Source organism: Rhincodon typus, chromosome 41 (assembly GCF_021869965.1).
Source record: "Rhincodon typus isolate 14 chromosome 41, sRhiTyp1.1, whole genome shotgun sequence".
Classification (NCBI taxonomy): domain Eukaryota; kingdom Metazoa; phylum Chordata; class Chondrichthyes; order Orectolobiformes; family Rhincodontidae; genus Rhincodon; species Rhincodon typus.
Window position 1 is genome coordinate 204595 of NC_063372.1, and position 18938 is coordinate 223532.

Consider the following 18938-nt stretch of genomic DNA (forward strand, 5'->3'; position numbering starts at 1 on the left):
CTCTGGAGTATTCACGCACTCATCCCTGACCTCAACATCAGTCATCTCCTTCTCTTTGGTGAATACCGATACAAAGTACTCATTAATGAACTCCCACTTCCTGTGGCTCCACACATAACTTCCCTCCTTTGTCCTTGAGTGGACCTACTCCTTCCCTTGCTACCGTCTTCTAATATATGCATAAAACGCCTTGGGATTCTCCTTGACCCTGTTTGCTAAAGCCATTTCTTGGCCCCTTTTAGCCTTCCTAATTTTGTGTTTAAGTTCCTTCCTAACTTCTATATTCTCAAGGGCTTTGTCAGTTTGTAGCTGCCTAAACCTATCGTATGCTTCCTTTTCCCTTTTGACTAAGCTTACAATTTCCCTTGTCATCCATGGTTCCCGAATCCCCCCATTCCTATCCTTCAGTTTTGCAGGGACATGTATGTCCTGCACTTTAATCAGCTGGTCTTTAAAAGCCTCCCACATGCCAGACGTAGCTTTGCCCTGAAATAACTGCTGCCTATCCACATTCCCCATGCCCATGTCTAATTTGGATGTAATTGGCCCTTGTCCATGACCACTTGAAATCTTATGGAGTTATGGTCACTAAGCCCAAACAGCTCTCCTGCTGAAATATTGATCACTTGTCCTGGCTCATTCCCTAATACCAAGTTTTGTACAGCCTCCTCTCTGGTTGGATTGTCAACATACTGTCTCAAAAAGCCCTCCTGGACATATCTAAGAAACTGCTGTCAATCCAAGCCCCTGGCTCTAAGGGAGTCCCAGTCAATAAGGAGAAAGTTGAAGTCACCCACCACAACTACCCTGCTTTTTTCACACCTTTCCAGTGACTACATATCTGCTCCTCTGTCTCACATGGGCTGTTGGGAGATCTATAGAAAACTGCCAACATTGTGATTTCACCCTTCCTGTTCCTGAGCTCCACCCATAATGCCGCACTACAAGATCCCTCTGATGTATCCTCCCTCAGCACAGCTGTGATGTGATCCCTAATCAGCAATGCAACTTTTGGTCCCATCTAAAACAGTGATATCCTAGAATGTTAAGCTGTCAGTCCTATCTCAAATCACAGATCATAGAATCCCTACAGTGTGGAAACAGGCCCTTCGGCCCAACAAGTCCACACTGACCCTCAGAGCACCCACCCAAACCCATCCCCCATAACCCACCTAATCTACACATCCCTGAACACTGGGCAATTTCACATGGCTAATCCACCTAGCCTGCACATCTTTGGACTGTGGGAGGAAACCAGAGCACCCAGTGGAAACCCATGCAGATAGGAGGAGAATGTGCAAACCCCACACAGACAGTCGCCCAAGGGTGGAATTGAACCCAGGTCCCTGGTGCTGTGAGGCAGCAATGCTAGTCACTGAGCCACCGTGCCGCTCTCCTTTAACCTTGTCTCCGTAATGGTAATAACATCATAATTCCATGCAGTAATCCATGCTCTTAGTTCATCTGTCTTAACTGTTATACTTCTTGCATTGAAGTAAATGCACTCCAGACCTCCAGTCCTTCTGAGCCCCACAACTTCCCCCTGTCTGCTCTTACTCTGTGCTATGCATATCTCAGTCTCCCTTTTTGTCCCCAGGCTTTGCACTTACTGGCCTGTTGTTCCAGTTCCCACCCCACTGCCACACTAGTTTAAACCCTCCCGAAGAACTCTAGCAAACCTCCTGCCCAGGATATTGGTGCCCCTCCAGTTCAGATGCAACCCGTCCTTCCTGTACACATCCCACCTTCCCCAGAAGGCATCCCAATGAACCATTTATCTAAAGCCCTCCCTCCTACACCAGCTCTGTAGCCACGTGTTCAATTGTACTCTCTCTCTGTTCCCAGCCTCACTAGCCCATGGGACAGGTAGTAATCCTGAGGTTACTACCCTGGTAGTCCTGCTTTTTAGCCCCCTACCTAACTCCCCTGAATTGTCCTCGCAGGACCTCTTCCTTCTTCCTACCTATGTCATTTGTGCCAATGTGGACAATGACTGCTGTCTGTTTTCCCTCCCGCTTCAGGATGTCCAGTACCTGCTCAGAGACACCAAGGACTCTGGCACCAGGGAGGCAATACACCATCCTAGAGTCTCATTCACGGCTACAGAAACGCCTGTCTGTGCCCCTGACTATCGAGCCACCTACTACTATCGCTCGCCTGGACTTTGCTCCAGCTTGCTCTACAGCAGAACCAGTTGTGGTGCCACAGGCCTGGCTGCTGCTTGTACCATCTCCTGAGAAGCTATCACCCCCCAACACTATCCAAAACGGTATACCAGTTTATCCCAACAATGTTCCTTAGTTACAGTGCACCAAATATTAGCTTCCCCATTAACCGGACCTCACTATCCACCCTTTACAGACGTTGTAGAGTTTCATTTGTTACGAGACATAGGTTATTGTGGACTTTATCACTGACAGAATCCTAACTTCTGTTTGTACTCTGTATCCTTTTAAAAAAAAACCATCTGCAGCATTTCTGCCCTCTGACCAGGTCTTCCTTAACAATAAGTTGAATTTGGCTGAATGGGTGACTTGGATAATATCAATGCTGGAATAAAATAAAATAGGGCAGTTGCTGGAAAGCTGAAATAAAAACAAATTACTGAAAATACTCAGCAGAAGAGTCAAATTGTTCATGATGTTAACACTCTCTCTCTCTCTCTCTCTCTCTCTCTCTCTCCAAGAAGCTGTTAGCTATGCTGAGTATTTCTAGCACATTTTTTTTTAAATTACTGCTGACCCTTCTACCTAAGTCAGTGCATAATCCGTAGAAAGAAAGCACAAATTCATACATTCTGGTCTAAACACAGCATTAAATAGCCATGTTAAAGAAAAGATCAGTCATATCATATTTCGCGAACAATTCATGTGATAATTGAGCTTTGTGAAACACTGATGAAAAGAATATTGCCAAATAATAGTTTACCTGAAAAGCTCCTCAAATTAGGGTGGAGTTCTGCTGTCGCCCTTCAGAGCTGATGATTCAAGGTGACAAAATTAAGAGAAAATATTTTACTGGAACTTGAGTCACGTTTTTACTTGCCTTAAACTCAGTTTACACAGTTTAGTATCGCAAGTATCACTTTAAAAACATCTTTTCTATTTCCCCCTCTGTGATTTTCTCCTCCCTGGAGGCACAGATTTATGAAGGAATGCAGCTCCATTGCCTAGCAGACTGAATGACCATCATTCATGTCCAGACAACAGACATCTCATCGATTGTATTAGCCAATGAGCCTGGCCAGGTGACTGACCTTACAGTGGGAGAACATTTCAGAAACAGTGATCACAACTCCTTACGTTTTAAGATAGCTATGAATGAGGATAAGTCAGGACCTTGCGATAGGGTACTAAATTGTGGGAGGGCAAATTATGTCAGTATTAGGCAGGAACTAGGGAGAGTTAATTGGGAGCAACTGTTATCAGGCAAGTCCACATTTGACATATGGGAATTGTTTAAAGTCCTACTGATCAGAGTTCAGGGCTGGCATGTTCAGTAAGGAGGAAGGACAAGGATGACAAGGTATGGGACCCTTGGATGACGAGGGAGTTTGTGAATTTAGTTGAAAAGAAAAAAGAAGCATATGTAAGATTCAGGAAGCTTAAATCTGACAGGGCCCATGAGGAATATAAAGAAAGCAGGAAAGAACTGAAGCAGGAGAGCAAGAAGGGGCCATGAAATGTCCTTGGCAAGTAGGGTTAAAGAGAATCCCAAGGCATTTTATATATTAAAAGCAAGAGGATAACTAGGGAGAGGATAGGATCACTCAATGATAAAGGAGGGAACTTGTGCTTGGAGGCAGAGTCATAGAGTAATACAGCATGGAAGCAGGCCCTTCTGTGCAAACTGGTCCATGTTAACCAGGGTGCCCACTCAGCGAGTTCCAATTGTCCACATTTGGTCCATATCCCTCTAAACCCTTCCCATCCATGTACCTATCCAAATGTTTTTTTAAATGTTGCCATTGTACCTGCCTCAACCACTTTCTCTGGCAGGCCATTCCATTTATGCATCACTTTCTGCGTGAAGAAGTTGCACCTCTCTGAAAGTGGAGTCACAGGTAGACAGGGCAGTGAAGAAGGCTTTTGGCACACTGGCCTTCACCAGTCACGGCATTAAGTACAGAAGTTGGGAAGTTATGTTGCAGTTGTACAGGATGTTGGTGAGGCCGCACTTGGAGTATTGTGTTTAGTTTTGGTCACTTTGCCGTAGGATGGGTGTTACTAAACTGGAAAGAGTTCAGAAGAAATTTACAAGAATGTTGCCAGGACTCAAGGGATTGAGTTATAGGGAGACGTTGGATAAGCTAAGACTTTTCTCTTTACAGCATAGGAGACTGAGAGTTGGGGTGTGGATCTTATAGAAGTGTATAAGATCACGAGAGGCATGGATAGGGCGAATGCAGTTAGTCTTTTTCCCAGGGTTGGGGAAATCGAGGACTAGAGGGCATCAGTTTAAGGTAAGAGGGGAAAGAATTCACGGGGACCTGAGGGGCAACTTTTGCTTTTTTACAGGCGTAGGATGCATATGGAATGAGCTGCCAGCAGAAGTGGTTGAGGCGGGTACATTAACAACATTTGAAAGACATTTGGACGAATACAAGGATAGGAATGATTTCGAAGGATATGGGCCGAGTGCAGGAAAATGGGGTTAGCGTGCATGGGCGTTTAGGTTGGCATGGACCAATTTGGGCCAAAGGGCCTGGCTCCGGGCTGTAGGAATCTATGTCTCTGGTCCTTAAAACGTTCCCCTCTCACCTTAAACCTCTGCCCTCTAGTTTTAAATTCCCCATCCCTGGGAAAAAGACTATATGCATTAATCCTATCTATGGCCCTCATGATTTTATCCACCTCAATAAGGTCACCCCTCAATCTCCCACATTCCAAGGAATAAAGTCCTAACCTGGCCAACATCTTCCTATAACTCAGGCCTACTAGTCCTGGCAACATCCTCGTAAATTTTCTTTGCACACTTCCCACTTTAACTATGTCTTTCCTATAACAGGGTGACCAAATCTGTACACAATACTCCAAGTGCGGCCTTACCAAGACTTACACAACTGTAACATAATTTCCCAACTCCTACGCTCAATGCCACTGATGTCAGGCTCGCTGGCCTGTAGTTCCCTGGCTTGTCTTTGCTACCTTTCTTAAGCAATGGAACAACGTTAGCCACCCTCCAGCCTTCTGGAGCTTCTCCAGTGGCTAAAGATGAAGCAAAAATCTCTGCAGGAGCCTCTGCAATTTCTTCCCTAGCCTCCCACAATATCCGAGGATGGACTTGATCAGGCCCACGGGATTTGTTCACCTTAATGCGCTTTAAGGCTACAAACATCTCCTCTCTGGTAATATGTATGCGCTCCAAAATATCCCCACTTGTTTCCCTTATTTCCTTAGCACCCATGATTCTCTCCTCAGTAAACACTGAGGAGAAATATTCATTAAAAATCTCCCCCATCTCCTGTGGCTCCACACATAGAAGGCCATGCTGATCTTTAAGGGGCTCTATACTCTCCCGAGCCACCTTTTTACTCTTAATATAGCTATTGAACCTCTTGGGATTATCTTTAACCTTATCTGCCAGATCCATCTCATGCCCTCTCTTTGCTCTTCTGATTTCCCTCTTAGTATGTTCCTACACTTTTTATAGTCATCTAGAGATTCACTTGAGCCCAATAGCTTAAACCCAATGTATGCCTCATTCTTTTTCCTGACCAGAGGCTCAATATCCCTCATCAGCCAGGGATCCCTAAACCTGCCAGCTTTTCCCTTCACCCTAACAGGGACATATTGTCGCTGGACTCTTGATATTACACGTTTAAAAGCTTCCCATTTGCCAGTTGTTCCTTTTCCTTCAAACAGATTCACTCAATCGACCTCTGTAGATCCTGCCTAATGGCCCCAAAATTGGCCCTGTTCCAGTTTAGCACATTGACCTGTCATATCTTTTTCTACAACTATGTTAAAACTTAGAGTTACGGTTACTGGACCCAAAGTGCTCTCCGACTGAGACTTCAGTCACTTGCCCGACCTCATTTCCTAAGAGGATGTCCAGGTTTGCACCCTCCCGAGTAGGGCCCTCTACATATTGGTTCAGGAAACTTTCTTGGACACATTTGACAAATTCCACCCCGTCTGGGCCTTTTACACTCTGGGTGGCCAAAACTATACAGGAGAAATTAAAATCTCCAACCAATCCTACTCTCTTATTCCTACAAGTATCTGCAATCTCTCTACACATCTGCTTCTCTAGTACCCACTGGCTATTTGGTGGTCTATAATACCGTCCCAACAGAGTGACTGTCCCCTTCTTGTTTCTAAGTTCTAACCATATGGCCTCATTTGATAACCCCTTAGGAATATCCTCTCTCAGCACTGTTGTTATGTCCTCCCTTATCAAAAGAGCAACTCCCCTCCTCACTCACTTGTACTTCTGTCATGCCTGTAGAGTCTGTATCCTGGAACATTTGATCTGCCAGTCCTGCCCTTTTCTCAGCCATGTTTCTGTTATGGCTATAATATCCCAGTCCCCAGAGCCAATCCATGTTCTCAGCTCATCTGCCTTACCAGTCAGGCCTCATGCGTTGAAATAAATGTAGTTTACACCAGAAGCCTTTTCCCTCCCTTTACTGAGCCTTTGGCTATCCTGAATAATAAACTTGCTCTCGATGGCTAATGTACTTTCCCCTGACTTCTCGATGGCCCCTCTCTTATTCAGAGTGGGTGGGCCCCCCTGCCAGACTAGTTCACACCCTCCCAGGTAACACTAGCAAATCTCCCCACAAGGATATTGGACCACCTCTGGTTCACGTGCAACCCATCCCTCTTGTACAGGTCACCTCTCCCCCAAAAGAGATCCCAATGATCCAAGAACTGAAAACCCTGCCCCCTACACCAGCTCCTCAGCCACGCATTCATCTGGTCTATCTTTCTATTTCTATCCTCATTGGCGTGTGGAGATCATTACCCTTGAGTTCATGTTTTTTGACTTCTTACCTAACTGCCTATGCTCGTTTCGCAGGATCCCATCCCTTTGTCTATCGATGTCATTTATACCGATGTGCACAATGATCTCAGGATGTTCACCCTCCCCCTTCAGAATGTTCTGCAACCGCTCAGATACATCCTTGACCCTGGCACCCGGGAGACAACATGCCATCCTGGTGTCTCTTTTGCAGCCACAGAGTCTCCTGTCTGTTCCCTTCATAACTGAATTGCCTATCAGTATCGCTCTGTCTGACTGCACCCTTTCCCTCTGAGCCTCAGAGCCAGTCACAGTGCCACTGACCTGACTGTGCTGCAGCTACCCCCTGAAAGGTCACACCCTGCACCCCCCGCCCCAAATAGTATCCAAAGCGGTATACCTGTTATTGAGGGGAATGGCCACAGGAGAACCCTGTACTATCTGCCTTCCCCCCCCTTACCTCTTCTGGTGGTCACCCAGCTCCCTGCACCATGCACCCTGCACCTTAGGAGTGACCACTTCACTATAGCTCTTTTCAATGATGTTCTCTGCACCCTGGATGATCCTGAGCACATCCAGCTTGAGCTCCCGTTCCCTAACACGGTCTGTGAGGAGATGCATCTGGGTGCACTTCTCACAGGTGTAGCCACCAGGGAAACTGGAATTCTCCCCGATCTCCCACATCCTGCAACAGGAGCATGCCACTGCCCTAACTGCACTACCATCTTTCTGCACAGAAAGAGAGTTAAAGAGCCCTCACCTGTACACCCTGCTCAGCCTCCTCGCGCCAAAACCTCTCGAGCAAAGGCCTCAGCACTTCCACTCTAACACTAGCCCACTCTCTTAATCGCAGCTCCCTTGTACACCTTTACCTTGCCAGTCATCGTCCTCACAGAGCCCTTGCTTTTTTTTTTGGTCAGAGGAAGACGTACAGTGGGAAACACCAATGTAGTGTTTCGGGTTTAACCATACTTTGACACCAGGTTCTCTCTGACCTGTTGTACAGTCGTGATGACTGTGGCGATGTCTCCCAGAATTCTGATGACTCTCAATTAACCTCTGATTCGCAGAGGATAGAGTGACTTCCTAAATGAGTTCTTTGTATCAGTATTCACCAAGGAGAAGGACATGGATGGTAGTGTGATTAGTGTGGGGCATACTAATATGCTAGGGCATTTTGAGATCAAGAAAAAAGTGGTATTGGGTTTCTTGAAGAGCATTAAGGTGGATAATACCCCAGGACTCAATGGGATCTACCCCAGGTTATTGAGAGGAAAGAGAGGAGATTGCTGGGGCCTTGACCAAGATCTTCGTATCTCCAAGCCACAAGAGAGGTCCCAGAGGACTAGCAAGTAGCTGATGTTGTTCAAGAAGGCAAATAAGGGTAGTCCAGGAAATTATAGACTGGTGAGTCTCACATCCATGGTTGGGATGCTATTGGAGAGGATTCTTAAGGATAGGATTTGTACACATTTGGAAAAGCATGGCCTAATTAGGGACAGTCAGCATGGCTTTGTGCAGGGCAGGTTATGTCTTGCTGACTTGATAGATTTTTTTGAGGAGGTGATGAGGGTGATTGATGAGGGTAGAGTATTGTTTACATAGATTTTAGTGAGGCTTTCAACAAGGTCTCTCAGGGTAGGGTCATGGAGTAGATTAAGGTGCGTGGGATCCATGGTAACTTGGCCGTTTGGATTCAGAATTGACTTGCCCAAAGAAAACAGAGTGTAGTGGTGTAAGGGTGTTTTTCTGGCTGGAGATCCGTGACGAGTGGTGTTCCACAGGGATCTGTAGTGGGACGTCTGTTGTTTGTGATATGTATTAATGACTTGGATGAAAAAATAGATTGGTGGGTTAGTAAGTTTACAGATGACAAAAAGATTGGTGGAGTTATGGATAGTGTGGAAGGTTGCCAAAGGATGCAGCGGGATATAGATCAGTTGCAGATATGGGGGAAGAAATGGCAGATGGAGTTTAATCCAGGTAATTGTGAGGTGTTGCACTTTGTGAGATCAAATGTTAAGGGAAAGTATACAGTTAATGGCAAGACCTTTAACAGCATTGATGTACGGAGGGATCTTGAGGTCCTGGTCTGTAGCTCCCTGACAGTGGCCATGCAAGTAGGTAGGGTGGTATGACATATTTCCTGAAGTATGGTGTCCAGAACTGGATCCGATATTCCAGTTGAGGCCAAGCTAGTATTCTTTTTTTAGAGGTTTACTATAACGTGCTTGCTTGCTTTTGTACTCTATGCCTCTATTTATAAAGCCCAGGATTTAATGCACCTTATTAACTGCTTTCTCAACCTCTCCAGCCCCCTTTGCAGATTTGTGCACATAAACCCTCAGTCCCTCTGCCCTGTACCCCCTTTAGAATTTTATGGCCTTGTTAGCTTTTAGTAATCGGGGATTTTATACTCTGAGATACCTTTATCTCCGTATTCCATCTAAACTTGCACATTTCAAGTCATAAGTAACTCCTGTTTTTCCTACCAACATATATAACCTCACAAGTATCTGTATTGAACATCATTTGCCAACTATTTGCCCATTAAGCAAGTTTATTACTGTCCTCTTGTAATTTTTCATGATCATAGAGTCATGGAGACCTACAGCATAGAAAAAGTCCCTTCAGCCTATCAAGTCTGCACCAGTCAAAAACAACATCTAACTACTATAATCCCATTGGCATCACAAGTGAACATCTAAATGCTACTTAAATGTTATGAGGATTTCCCTTACAGACCGTGAGTTCCAGATTCCTACCACCCTCTGGGTGGAAAAAATCTTTCCTCACATCCCCTCTAAACCGCCTGCCCCGTACTTTACATGTATGCCCCTGGGCATTGATCCCTCCAGCAAGGGGAAAAGTTCCTTCTTGTCTACCTTATCTATGCCCTCATAATTTTATACATTTCAATCATGCCCCCCGCCAGTCTCCTCTGCTCCAAGGCAAACAACTCCAGTCTATCCAATCTCTCTTCATAAGTAAAACTCTCCAGCCCAGGCAAAATGTTCGTAAATCTTCTCTGTACCCTATCGCATCCCTCCTATAATGTAGATTCCTGCAGTTCCTGCAGAACGCACGTAATACTCTAGCTGTGGCCTAGCAAAAGTTGTACGCAGTTCCATCATAAACTCCCTGTTCTTACACTATAATAATTGGTAATAAAGGCAAGTATACCATATGCCTTCTTAACCACTTTATCCACCTGTCCTGATACCTTACAGGACTAGCAGACATGCACACCAAAGTCCCTCTGATCCTCGGTGCTCCCCAGTGTCCTGCTATTCATCATGTATTCTGTTGCCTTGTTTGTCCTTCCCAAGTACATCACCTCACACTTATCCGGATTGAAATCCATTTGCCACTGATCAGGCCATCTGACCATCCCATCTATATCTTCTCGTAATCGAATGCTATTCTCCTCATTATTTATAACCCCACCAATTTTTGTATCATCTGCGAACTTACTAATTAACCCTCCTACATTCAAGTCTGAATTGTTTAAATAAACCACAAACAATAAGAGCTCCAACATTGATCCCTGTGGGATCCCACTGGGTGTAGGTATTCAGTCACAAAACCACCCCTCAAACGTCACCCTCTGTTTCCTGCTACTTAGCCAATTCTGGTTCTAATTTCCCAAATTTCCTTCGATTCCATGGGCTCTTCCCTTCGCTATCAGTTCCCATGGCTGACCAACATAAAGCTGAGAGTTGGTCTTTTTCTGGTTAGTAAGATATAGCTAGTGGGATGCCACAGGGTTTGGTCCTTGGGCCCCAACTATTTACAATCTATATTAATAACTTGAATGCAAGGATAGAATGTGCTATAACTAAATTTGCAGATGTCACTAAAATAAGTGGGAAAATAAATTGCAGTTAAGAAATAAAATTACAAATGGATACGGATAGGTAAGCTGAATGCGCCAAATTTGGCAGATGGAGTTTAACATGTGGAAATGCAACTTATTACCGAAATAGAGAGAAACTTCAGAGTGCTTTGGTGCAGAGGGATCTGGGTGTCCTTGTGCATGTATCACAGAAAGCTAGTATGTAGGTACAGCAGAAAATTAGAAAGGCAAATGGTATTTTGGCATTTTTGCTAAAGCAATTGCGTATAAATGTTGGGGTCATGATGCTGCAACTGTATAAGGTATTAGTGAGACCACACCTGGAGTATTTGGTCCCCTTACTTGACGAGGGATGTAATTGCATTGGATACAGTTGAGAGGAGATTCACTAGATTGATTCCAGAGATAAGTGGTTTGTCTTATGAAGTGAGATTGAGCAGTTTAGGCCTATACTCTCCAGAGTTTAGAAGAATGAGAGGAGATCTAATTGAGATACATAAGAGGGACTAGTTTAGTTTGGGAAACCTGGTCAGCATGAATGAGTTGGACTGAAGGGTCTGTTTCCATGCTGTGTGACTCTATGTTAAAGGGGATTGACAAAGTAGATGTAGGGCAGTTGTTTCCCCTTGTGGGACCATCTAGAATGAAAGATCATAGTTTTAGGATAAGGTTTAGCAGATTTAAAACAGAGATGAAGGGGAATTACTTCACTTAAAAAGGTTGTGAATCCACTAATCTTTTATATAAGCTACAATCTCTTTGCATACTTTCTCTTTGCTCTCCTTATTTGTTTTTCACTTCCCCTCTCAACTTTCGATATTGAGTTTGGGTCTGACTTGTACCAGATCCAGCAATGACACTGTCTTCATTGGACTGGAAACATATTGGTTTACAATATTCTCTTGAGAACACCTCAGAAAGTCTCCTCCATCTCTGCTGTTCACACAATTATTATTTCAATTAATATTAGAATAATTAAGTTTTTCTATTGTAAATTTCATTGTATTTTTCCTTGTCAATTTGCTCCGCTTTATCTTTCTCACTAGCTGGTAGCCTCTTGAATATGGTCAGTCTTGTATTGATACCTCCACTGTATCTTAGGTCTAATGAAATGGATTCTGCCCTGATCCCTCTGGGACCTCCTCTCTCTCCAACACTGTAATGTGCTCTTTAGTCAATGCTGCTATCCCTCCTTCTTTCTTTCCATATATTTCCAAAGCATCCTATATCCAGGAATATTTAGTACCCAGTCCTTTTAAAAGACAGGTATCAATTATCTGAAGTGCTTAACTCATTGAAATAAACATCTTAGTCTAACCAGCATCAAAAATTAAGTCATTTGGTGAAGTTGAGATTTTTATCTTCTGAAGTGCTTATCTCAAAGAAATAAGCATGTCATTCAAAGCAACATCAAAAACTGGGCTAACAACCAGGGTAGAAGGTAATACAGAATGTATCTCTCTTCAGTAATCTCATTATCATCGTTAGCTGGGACATGGTTGATAGATTGCTATAGCAGATGTTGTAGCTACCGTACTTGTCCAGTGAGGGCAAAAGAGAGAAGATGGAGAATGGGAAATGGAAGTGAGGGAAGGCTTGAGTGTTGACAAAGAAATAGTTACCTTTGAATGGGCAAGAAATAGAAAAGGGCAGCGTTAAATTGTAAGTATGTAAATTCACACGGACTATAGTGAACAAGATTGGAGAATTGGAAGTAGAAATTGCTCTGGGGGATATGAAATAGTACCATCATCAGAAGTGTGGCTCAAGCCAAAATAGGACTGGATACTTAACATCCCGGGTTATAAGGTTTTTAGTAGAAACAAGTTGGATAAAAGGTAGCAGTCTTGATCAAAAATAGTATCATTGCCCTTGAACAAGATGTGGTTCCTGAATTGGAGTCTATATGGTTTGAGGTGAGAAACAGGAAAGGGTAGTGACCTTGTTGGGTATTTATTATCGACCTCCAAATAGAGGGGAGGAAGTAGAAGAGAACATTTGTAGGCAGTTTATGGAAATCTGCAGGTCAAGTAGGTTTGTGATAACTGGTGATTTCAATTACTCTAGGTTAGTCTGGGAAAAAGAGGTAGAACATGGGATATGGGAGGCGAGAAATTCCTGCATTGTGTGCAGGAGAACTTTCTGGAACAGTGCTAGGAAATGAGGCAGGCCAAGTTGAGAATGTTTAAGTGGGGAGGCATTTAGGAAATAGTGATCACAATGTAATAAGGTTCAATATTAAGTTGAAAAAGGAGAGACAATACAGGCTCAATGGTATAACTTTGAGAGGAGTACAGGAAGAGAGAGACTTTGGGTTTCAAGTGCATTTTCTCTGAAGGTGGCCAGGCAAGTTGAAACCGTTGTTAAGAAGGCTCATAAAATCCTTGGATATATAAATAGAAGCATAAATTATAAAAACAAGGAAATGATGCTACACCTGTACAAATCATCAGTCAGATCACATTTGGAGCATTGTGTTCAGTTCTGGGAACCTTGTTTAAGGGAGAATTTTAAAGCCCTGGAGAGAATAAAAAGGAGATTTTACTAGAATGTTATCAAGAATGAAGGAATTTAGATGCAAGGAAAGAGTAGAGAAATTGAGCTCCTTGGAGCAGAGGTGTTCAAAATTATTGCACAAATTTACAGAGTAAGGAAGGATATTCTGTTTCTACTAGTTGGTATGTCAGTAACTGGTGGTCACGATTTCAAGATTGTCAGCAAGATAGCTAGGAATGAGATGAGGAGAAACTTCTTTACTCGGAGAGTTATTTGGATTTAGAATGTGCTGCCTGGGAGAGCAGTGGACGTGGCTTCCAAAGGAGGTTTCAAAAGACTGCTGAATATATATTTGAAAGTGATGAATTTAGAGGGCTATGGAGAGAGGACTGGAGAATTAGGACTAGTTAGGTAGCTTTTTCGGGAGTTGGTACAGACACGGTGGATTGAATGGCCTCCTTCTATACTGTAAAATTCTATGATCCTATGAATGGTATGTAAAATAGGACATGTAAGATTTGAGCTTCAAAACAGAGTGGAAGTGGCATTGTCAAGAAGTATAATTGCTTTAGCCACTAGCTCTCAAAGGAGTTTTCATATTTACCACCAATTGGGGAAAAAAAATCAGTGTTGCGTTCAATCCATTAGTTGGTACAATCCATAATGAGTAGAGGTAAAGCATATCTAAAATAATATAAAGATATCACGAAACATAAAGCTACTGCTGCAGCCCTTGTTAAGTCAGATTCTGTTTTTGATTTTTATTTGAAAACGTGACCTTCCTGACCAGGGTTACTGTGTTACTTATAAACTGTTAATAATGTGACATTAGATCCATGCTAAATAGATACACTGTTGTTTTGCATTTGTAGCATCTATCTACGACTCTTAAAATATAGGCCCCTGAAAATGTTACATATGTACATTTTAAGTTCTTGCAACTGATGTTCTATCCCCAGATTGTTTAGAAAATATGACCATCCTGCATCAGAAGTGTAGAGTGATGCGCTTTGGTCAGAACATTGAAAGATAATATAAAGTGGGGGATATGATTCTAACGGGAGTGCAGAGGGGACTGGGTGTATATGTGCACAGGTCATTGAAGATGGAGAGAGCAGTTAATAAAGCATACAGTGTCCTCAACTTTATTAATAGGGGCATAGAATACAAAAGCAAGGAGGTGATGTTGAACTTGCATAAGACACTTGTTAGACCTCAGCTGGAGTATGGTGTACAGTTGTGGGCACCATATTAGAGAAAAAATGTAAATATATTGGAGAGAGTACAGAAGTGTTTTCCAAGAATGGTTTCAGGAATGAGAAACTTCAGTTATGAGGATTGATTGAAGAAATTGGGATTGTTCTCTTTGGAGAGAAGAAGGCTGAGAGGAGATCTGGTGGAGGTTTTCAAAATTATCATTGAGCTGGATAGTGTAGGTAGGGAGAAGCTGTTCCGGCTCATAACAGAAACAAGAAAGAGATGGCATATATTTAAAGTGATGTGCAAAATAAGCAAGGGTGATATGAGGGAAAACTTTTTCACACAGTCAGTAAGTAGGGTATGAATAGCACTGCCTAAAAATGTGGTGGAGCATTCAAGAGGGCTGTGGGGATGATTATTTGGAAACTGGTGATGTGCAGGGATATGGGGAAAAGGAAGGAGACTGGCACAATATGTCCGTTGAGCTCATATAAAACAGGATTGAGGTCGTGTTCACCCTGTAAAATTCTTCTCTTAATAGGGTTGGGAGCCACTACAATGAGAGTTATCTCCTGGGAATAAAGCAAAAAATCTATGGGTAGGATAAAGAAAGCCCAGTTTTACATGACAATTTCTGAATTTTCTTGGACACCCAGGAGCAATTCTTCATTGTTGGAATGGGGGATCTTTCTTAAGGCCCTTCAAACTGCTCCAGTTGCCTTTGATGAAGATCTGGGCTTTGCTCTGATTCCTTGTGATGACATACTGTGTTTAGACTTGCTCATGGAGAATGGCCATTTGGGCAAAGGATCAGAGGATGCCTGTGGCAGTTGTTAGTGCCGTTGAGGGGAGATTGAAGGTGAAAATGAGCAAGGCCTCTTCCCGCTTAAGTGAGAGGGAGTGATCGATTCCTTGTGCTGCTAATAATGTCCTGATTATCAGTGGAAGTAAGTTTTAAAGCATAAAGAGTGGAGAATACACCAGCACTGTGACTGGGTACTAGATTTTGCTGGGGCAGAAAAAACTGTAACTAACAGTATGTGGGATGTTTGCTCCTGTACTAGTAGACCTTATATGCTTCTGGGTATTCAATGCATTTCAGAGAGCTAATTTTGTAATTAGTTTTTTTCTGAAGTTGTTTGTCATCCAGAATACACCACGACACTGTTTTCAAAGTTCAAACATGTAATTTATCTGTGTAATTACATGTGAGACTGTGTGTTAAGCCTGAAAGAGAGGTAGAACAAAGCAGTACTGTGCTCCTCACAACTATAGAGAGTGCAAAGGTTAACAGTATCTAGCAGCCAGTACAAAGATGAAGCTTAGCTAATACACCAGCATCATAGACAAGGTAACAACATCCAGAGATTACAAATTTCTGTCATTACAGAGGAATAAGTGCTTGGAATTGAAGTCCTCCCACTCCAGAAGACTCAGTGTTTTTATGTTTTTAAAAAAAATGAAATGTGTACTATTGATACTTTGCCTTTCTTGTGTCTGTTTTTGTGTGAAGTTTGGTTGCTGAATCAGACCAAGCCTTTTCTGGGCCCTACCCTGTTCTTTTCTCCTCATCTGTCTAATCCCCCTTATGAAGCACCATGACTTAATCCTTCCTGATGTATCAACCTTCCTTCCTTCCTGCTGTTTGAAGCTTAAGGCCTCTCCAGAACGAGCTTACCATCCCAGGTGGTCTTGTGGCAGAGTAGTAGTGTTCCTACCTCCAGGCTAGGAGGCCTTGGTTGTAATTCCACTTCTCCAGAGGTGTGTTATAACAATGACTGAACAGGTTGATTTAAAAATATCTGCCATCCACTCGGTACCTTTGCTGCACTGATCACTTAAACCACTTCCTCACCTCATTCCTACCAAATGATACATTGTCTTCCACCCCTTCCATTCACCATTCTTCCCATCTTCATGCCTTCAGGTTTGGTGGCAACAAACTCAAGTACACATAATTCACACTGGTCTTACTCATTCATAGCTAGACTTGGCTCAACCATGTTATTTTTACCATCCTTTTCTCTCTGCTCCTAAAACCTTCAGGATCATGTTGGAGAACAAGAACAAGCCAAGGTTCCTTCTCTTCCTGATTCATGTCATTTTCAAACCCTTTACTTCTGTTCTCCCCCTTTATCTCTAATATCATGTGGCTTGCCAATGAGATAGCAATGTTTGCGGTGCTTTCATAGAATCCTTACAGTGTGGAAACGGGCCAATCGGCCCAACAAGTCCACACCACCCCTCTGAAGAGCATCTCACCCAGATCCATCCCCATCCCCCTACCCTATCCCTGTAACCCTGCATTTCCCATGGCTAATCCACCTAACTTACACACCCTTAGACACTACGGGCAATGTAGCATGGCCAATCCATCTAACCTGCACATCTTTGGAATGTGGGAGGAAACTGGAGCACCCCAAGGAAACCCACGCAGATAACAGGGAGAACGTGTAAACTCCAAACAGATAGTCACCCAAGGGTGGAATCGAACCCAGGTCCCTGCTGCTGTGAGGCAGCAGTGCTAACCCCTGCGTCTCCATGCCACGCTGTGCTTTATTACTTTAATTCTTGACTTTTAAGATAATCAACCTCATCATCATTGCCCATTATGTTTGAGACATGCGCAATGGGCTGAGTAGCCTCCTTCTATGATCATATCATCATCTCTCCTCTACTGTCCAGCTCAATGGACTATGCTTTGTTCCACTCCCAATGATCCAAACACAGCCAACAGATCTCCAGCAGTAGCTTCTCTTCCCAACCCGCTCATTAATTGAATTTGCCAAGGCTCTGATCTTAGCTCCTTCTCCTCTTCATATATGTGCTACTCATTGGTGGCATCATTGACAGAGACAGGATCAGAAACAATGTGTATGCTAATGAAACTCAAATCTCTCCCATCACCATTGCTCACAGTCAAAACCAACTCCACACTGTTAGTCTAGAAGTCTACATTCAAGTCATAGATGAGTTACAACCAGTGTTTCCTCTTCAGTTTTTTTTTGTTGTGGGCAGCCTGTTCATTTCAATCTGTACCTTGAATTTGTTTTTCTTGGATGCACAAGGGCAATGTCCAAAATGGGATAGTTGTCTGAATGGCCATCAGGTCGTTGTACGTGCGTGCAGCTTCAGTTGAAAATCAGAAAGATCGAGGCAATTTTCATGGCCCCTGCTATGAACTTCACTCCTTTACCACTGACTTTATCCAGTATCCCCAAGTAAATGCTTGGTCTCGTACCAGTGATTTCTTTGTGTTTCACAGGAGATTTTAAACTGATTTGGCAAGGGAATGGGACACAGAGTAGATATAAAGTCAGAAGCAAGGTCTAATCGGATATAGTAGCAATACTAGGACAGTTCATTTGGGGGGAGAAGTCAAGAGCTGGATAAGGCACATAGAAGGTCTAGAAAACTAACTTGTATCTATTTTAATGCAAGGAGCTTAACTGGTAAAGCGGACAGACTTAAGAGTGTTGATCTGTACATAGGAATATGATATTGTTGCAATCACTGAGACATTATTGAAGAAAGCACAGGACTGGCAGCTCAACATTTGAGGGTATCAAAGTTTCAGGTGTGATGGCGGTTTGGTGTAAAAGACATCGGGGCATTGCATTATTGATAAAGGAGACCATCACTGCAGTAATGAGGATGTCCTGGAAGAGTCTTCAAATGAGGCCATCTCTGCAGAGCTTAGAAATAAAAAAAAGGCAATTCCCTTGCTGGGTTTATACTACAGGCCCCACAACAGTCAGAGGAAGATAGAGGAACAGATATGTGGGCAAATCAGAGAAAGGTATGATTGAAACAGGGGTATGGTTGCAGGGGACTTCAACTTTGCTAACATTAACTGGAATCTTTACTGTGAAAGGATTTGACAGGGTGGAAGTTTTAAAGTGCATCCAGAAGAGCTTTTTGTGCCAGTATGTCGATAGTCCTGGTGGAGATGAGGCAGTGCTAGACCTAATCCCAGGGAGTGAGGCCAGTCAAGTGGTTGAAGTTTCAATGTGCGAGCGTTTTGGGGAATAGTGATCATTGCTTTGTAAGTTTCATAGTTATTATGGAAGAGAATAAGGATAATGCAGAAGTTTAAGTGTCTGAATTGGGGGAAGATCAATTTCAATATCATTTGACAGGAGCTGACAAGCGTAAACTGATACTTGCAGCAAGTCTTTTAATAGTAGTATAATGAGAATTCAGGACCAGCATGTTCCTCTAAGAGTGACGATCAAAGGCAGCAAGTCCAGGGAATCCTGGATGACAAGGGTTATCGAGAGTTTGATAAAGAAAAGAAAGAAGCATATGTCAGGTACAGAGCATTAAAAACAGTGGAGGCCCTTCAAAAGTACAAAGAGTACAGCATATTAAGAGGTTTACCAGGAAATGAGTGTGACCTATGAGAAAGCAAGATAACAAG

The 18938-nt window shown here is 43.2% G+C and overlaps 1 protein-coding gene across 1 annotated transcript in view; it reads left to right on the forward strand.

The window, feature by feature from the left end:
- The first annotated feature begins 2022 nt into the window (after nt 1-2022).
- The window catches only part of LOC109926443 (SPRY domain-containing protein 3-like), a 102879-nt gene continuing 85963 nt past the window's right edge, over nt 2023-18938 (forward strand). The window contains exon 1 of the mRNA XM_048618819.1: nt 2023-2223. Within this exon, the coding sequence (XP_048474776.1) occupies nt 2023-2223 (201 nt within the window). The remainder of the gene's footprint in view (nt 2224-18938) is intronic.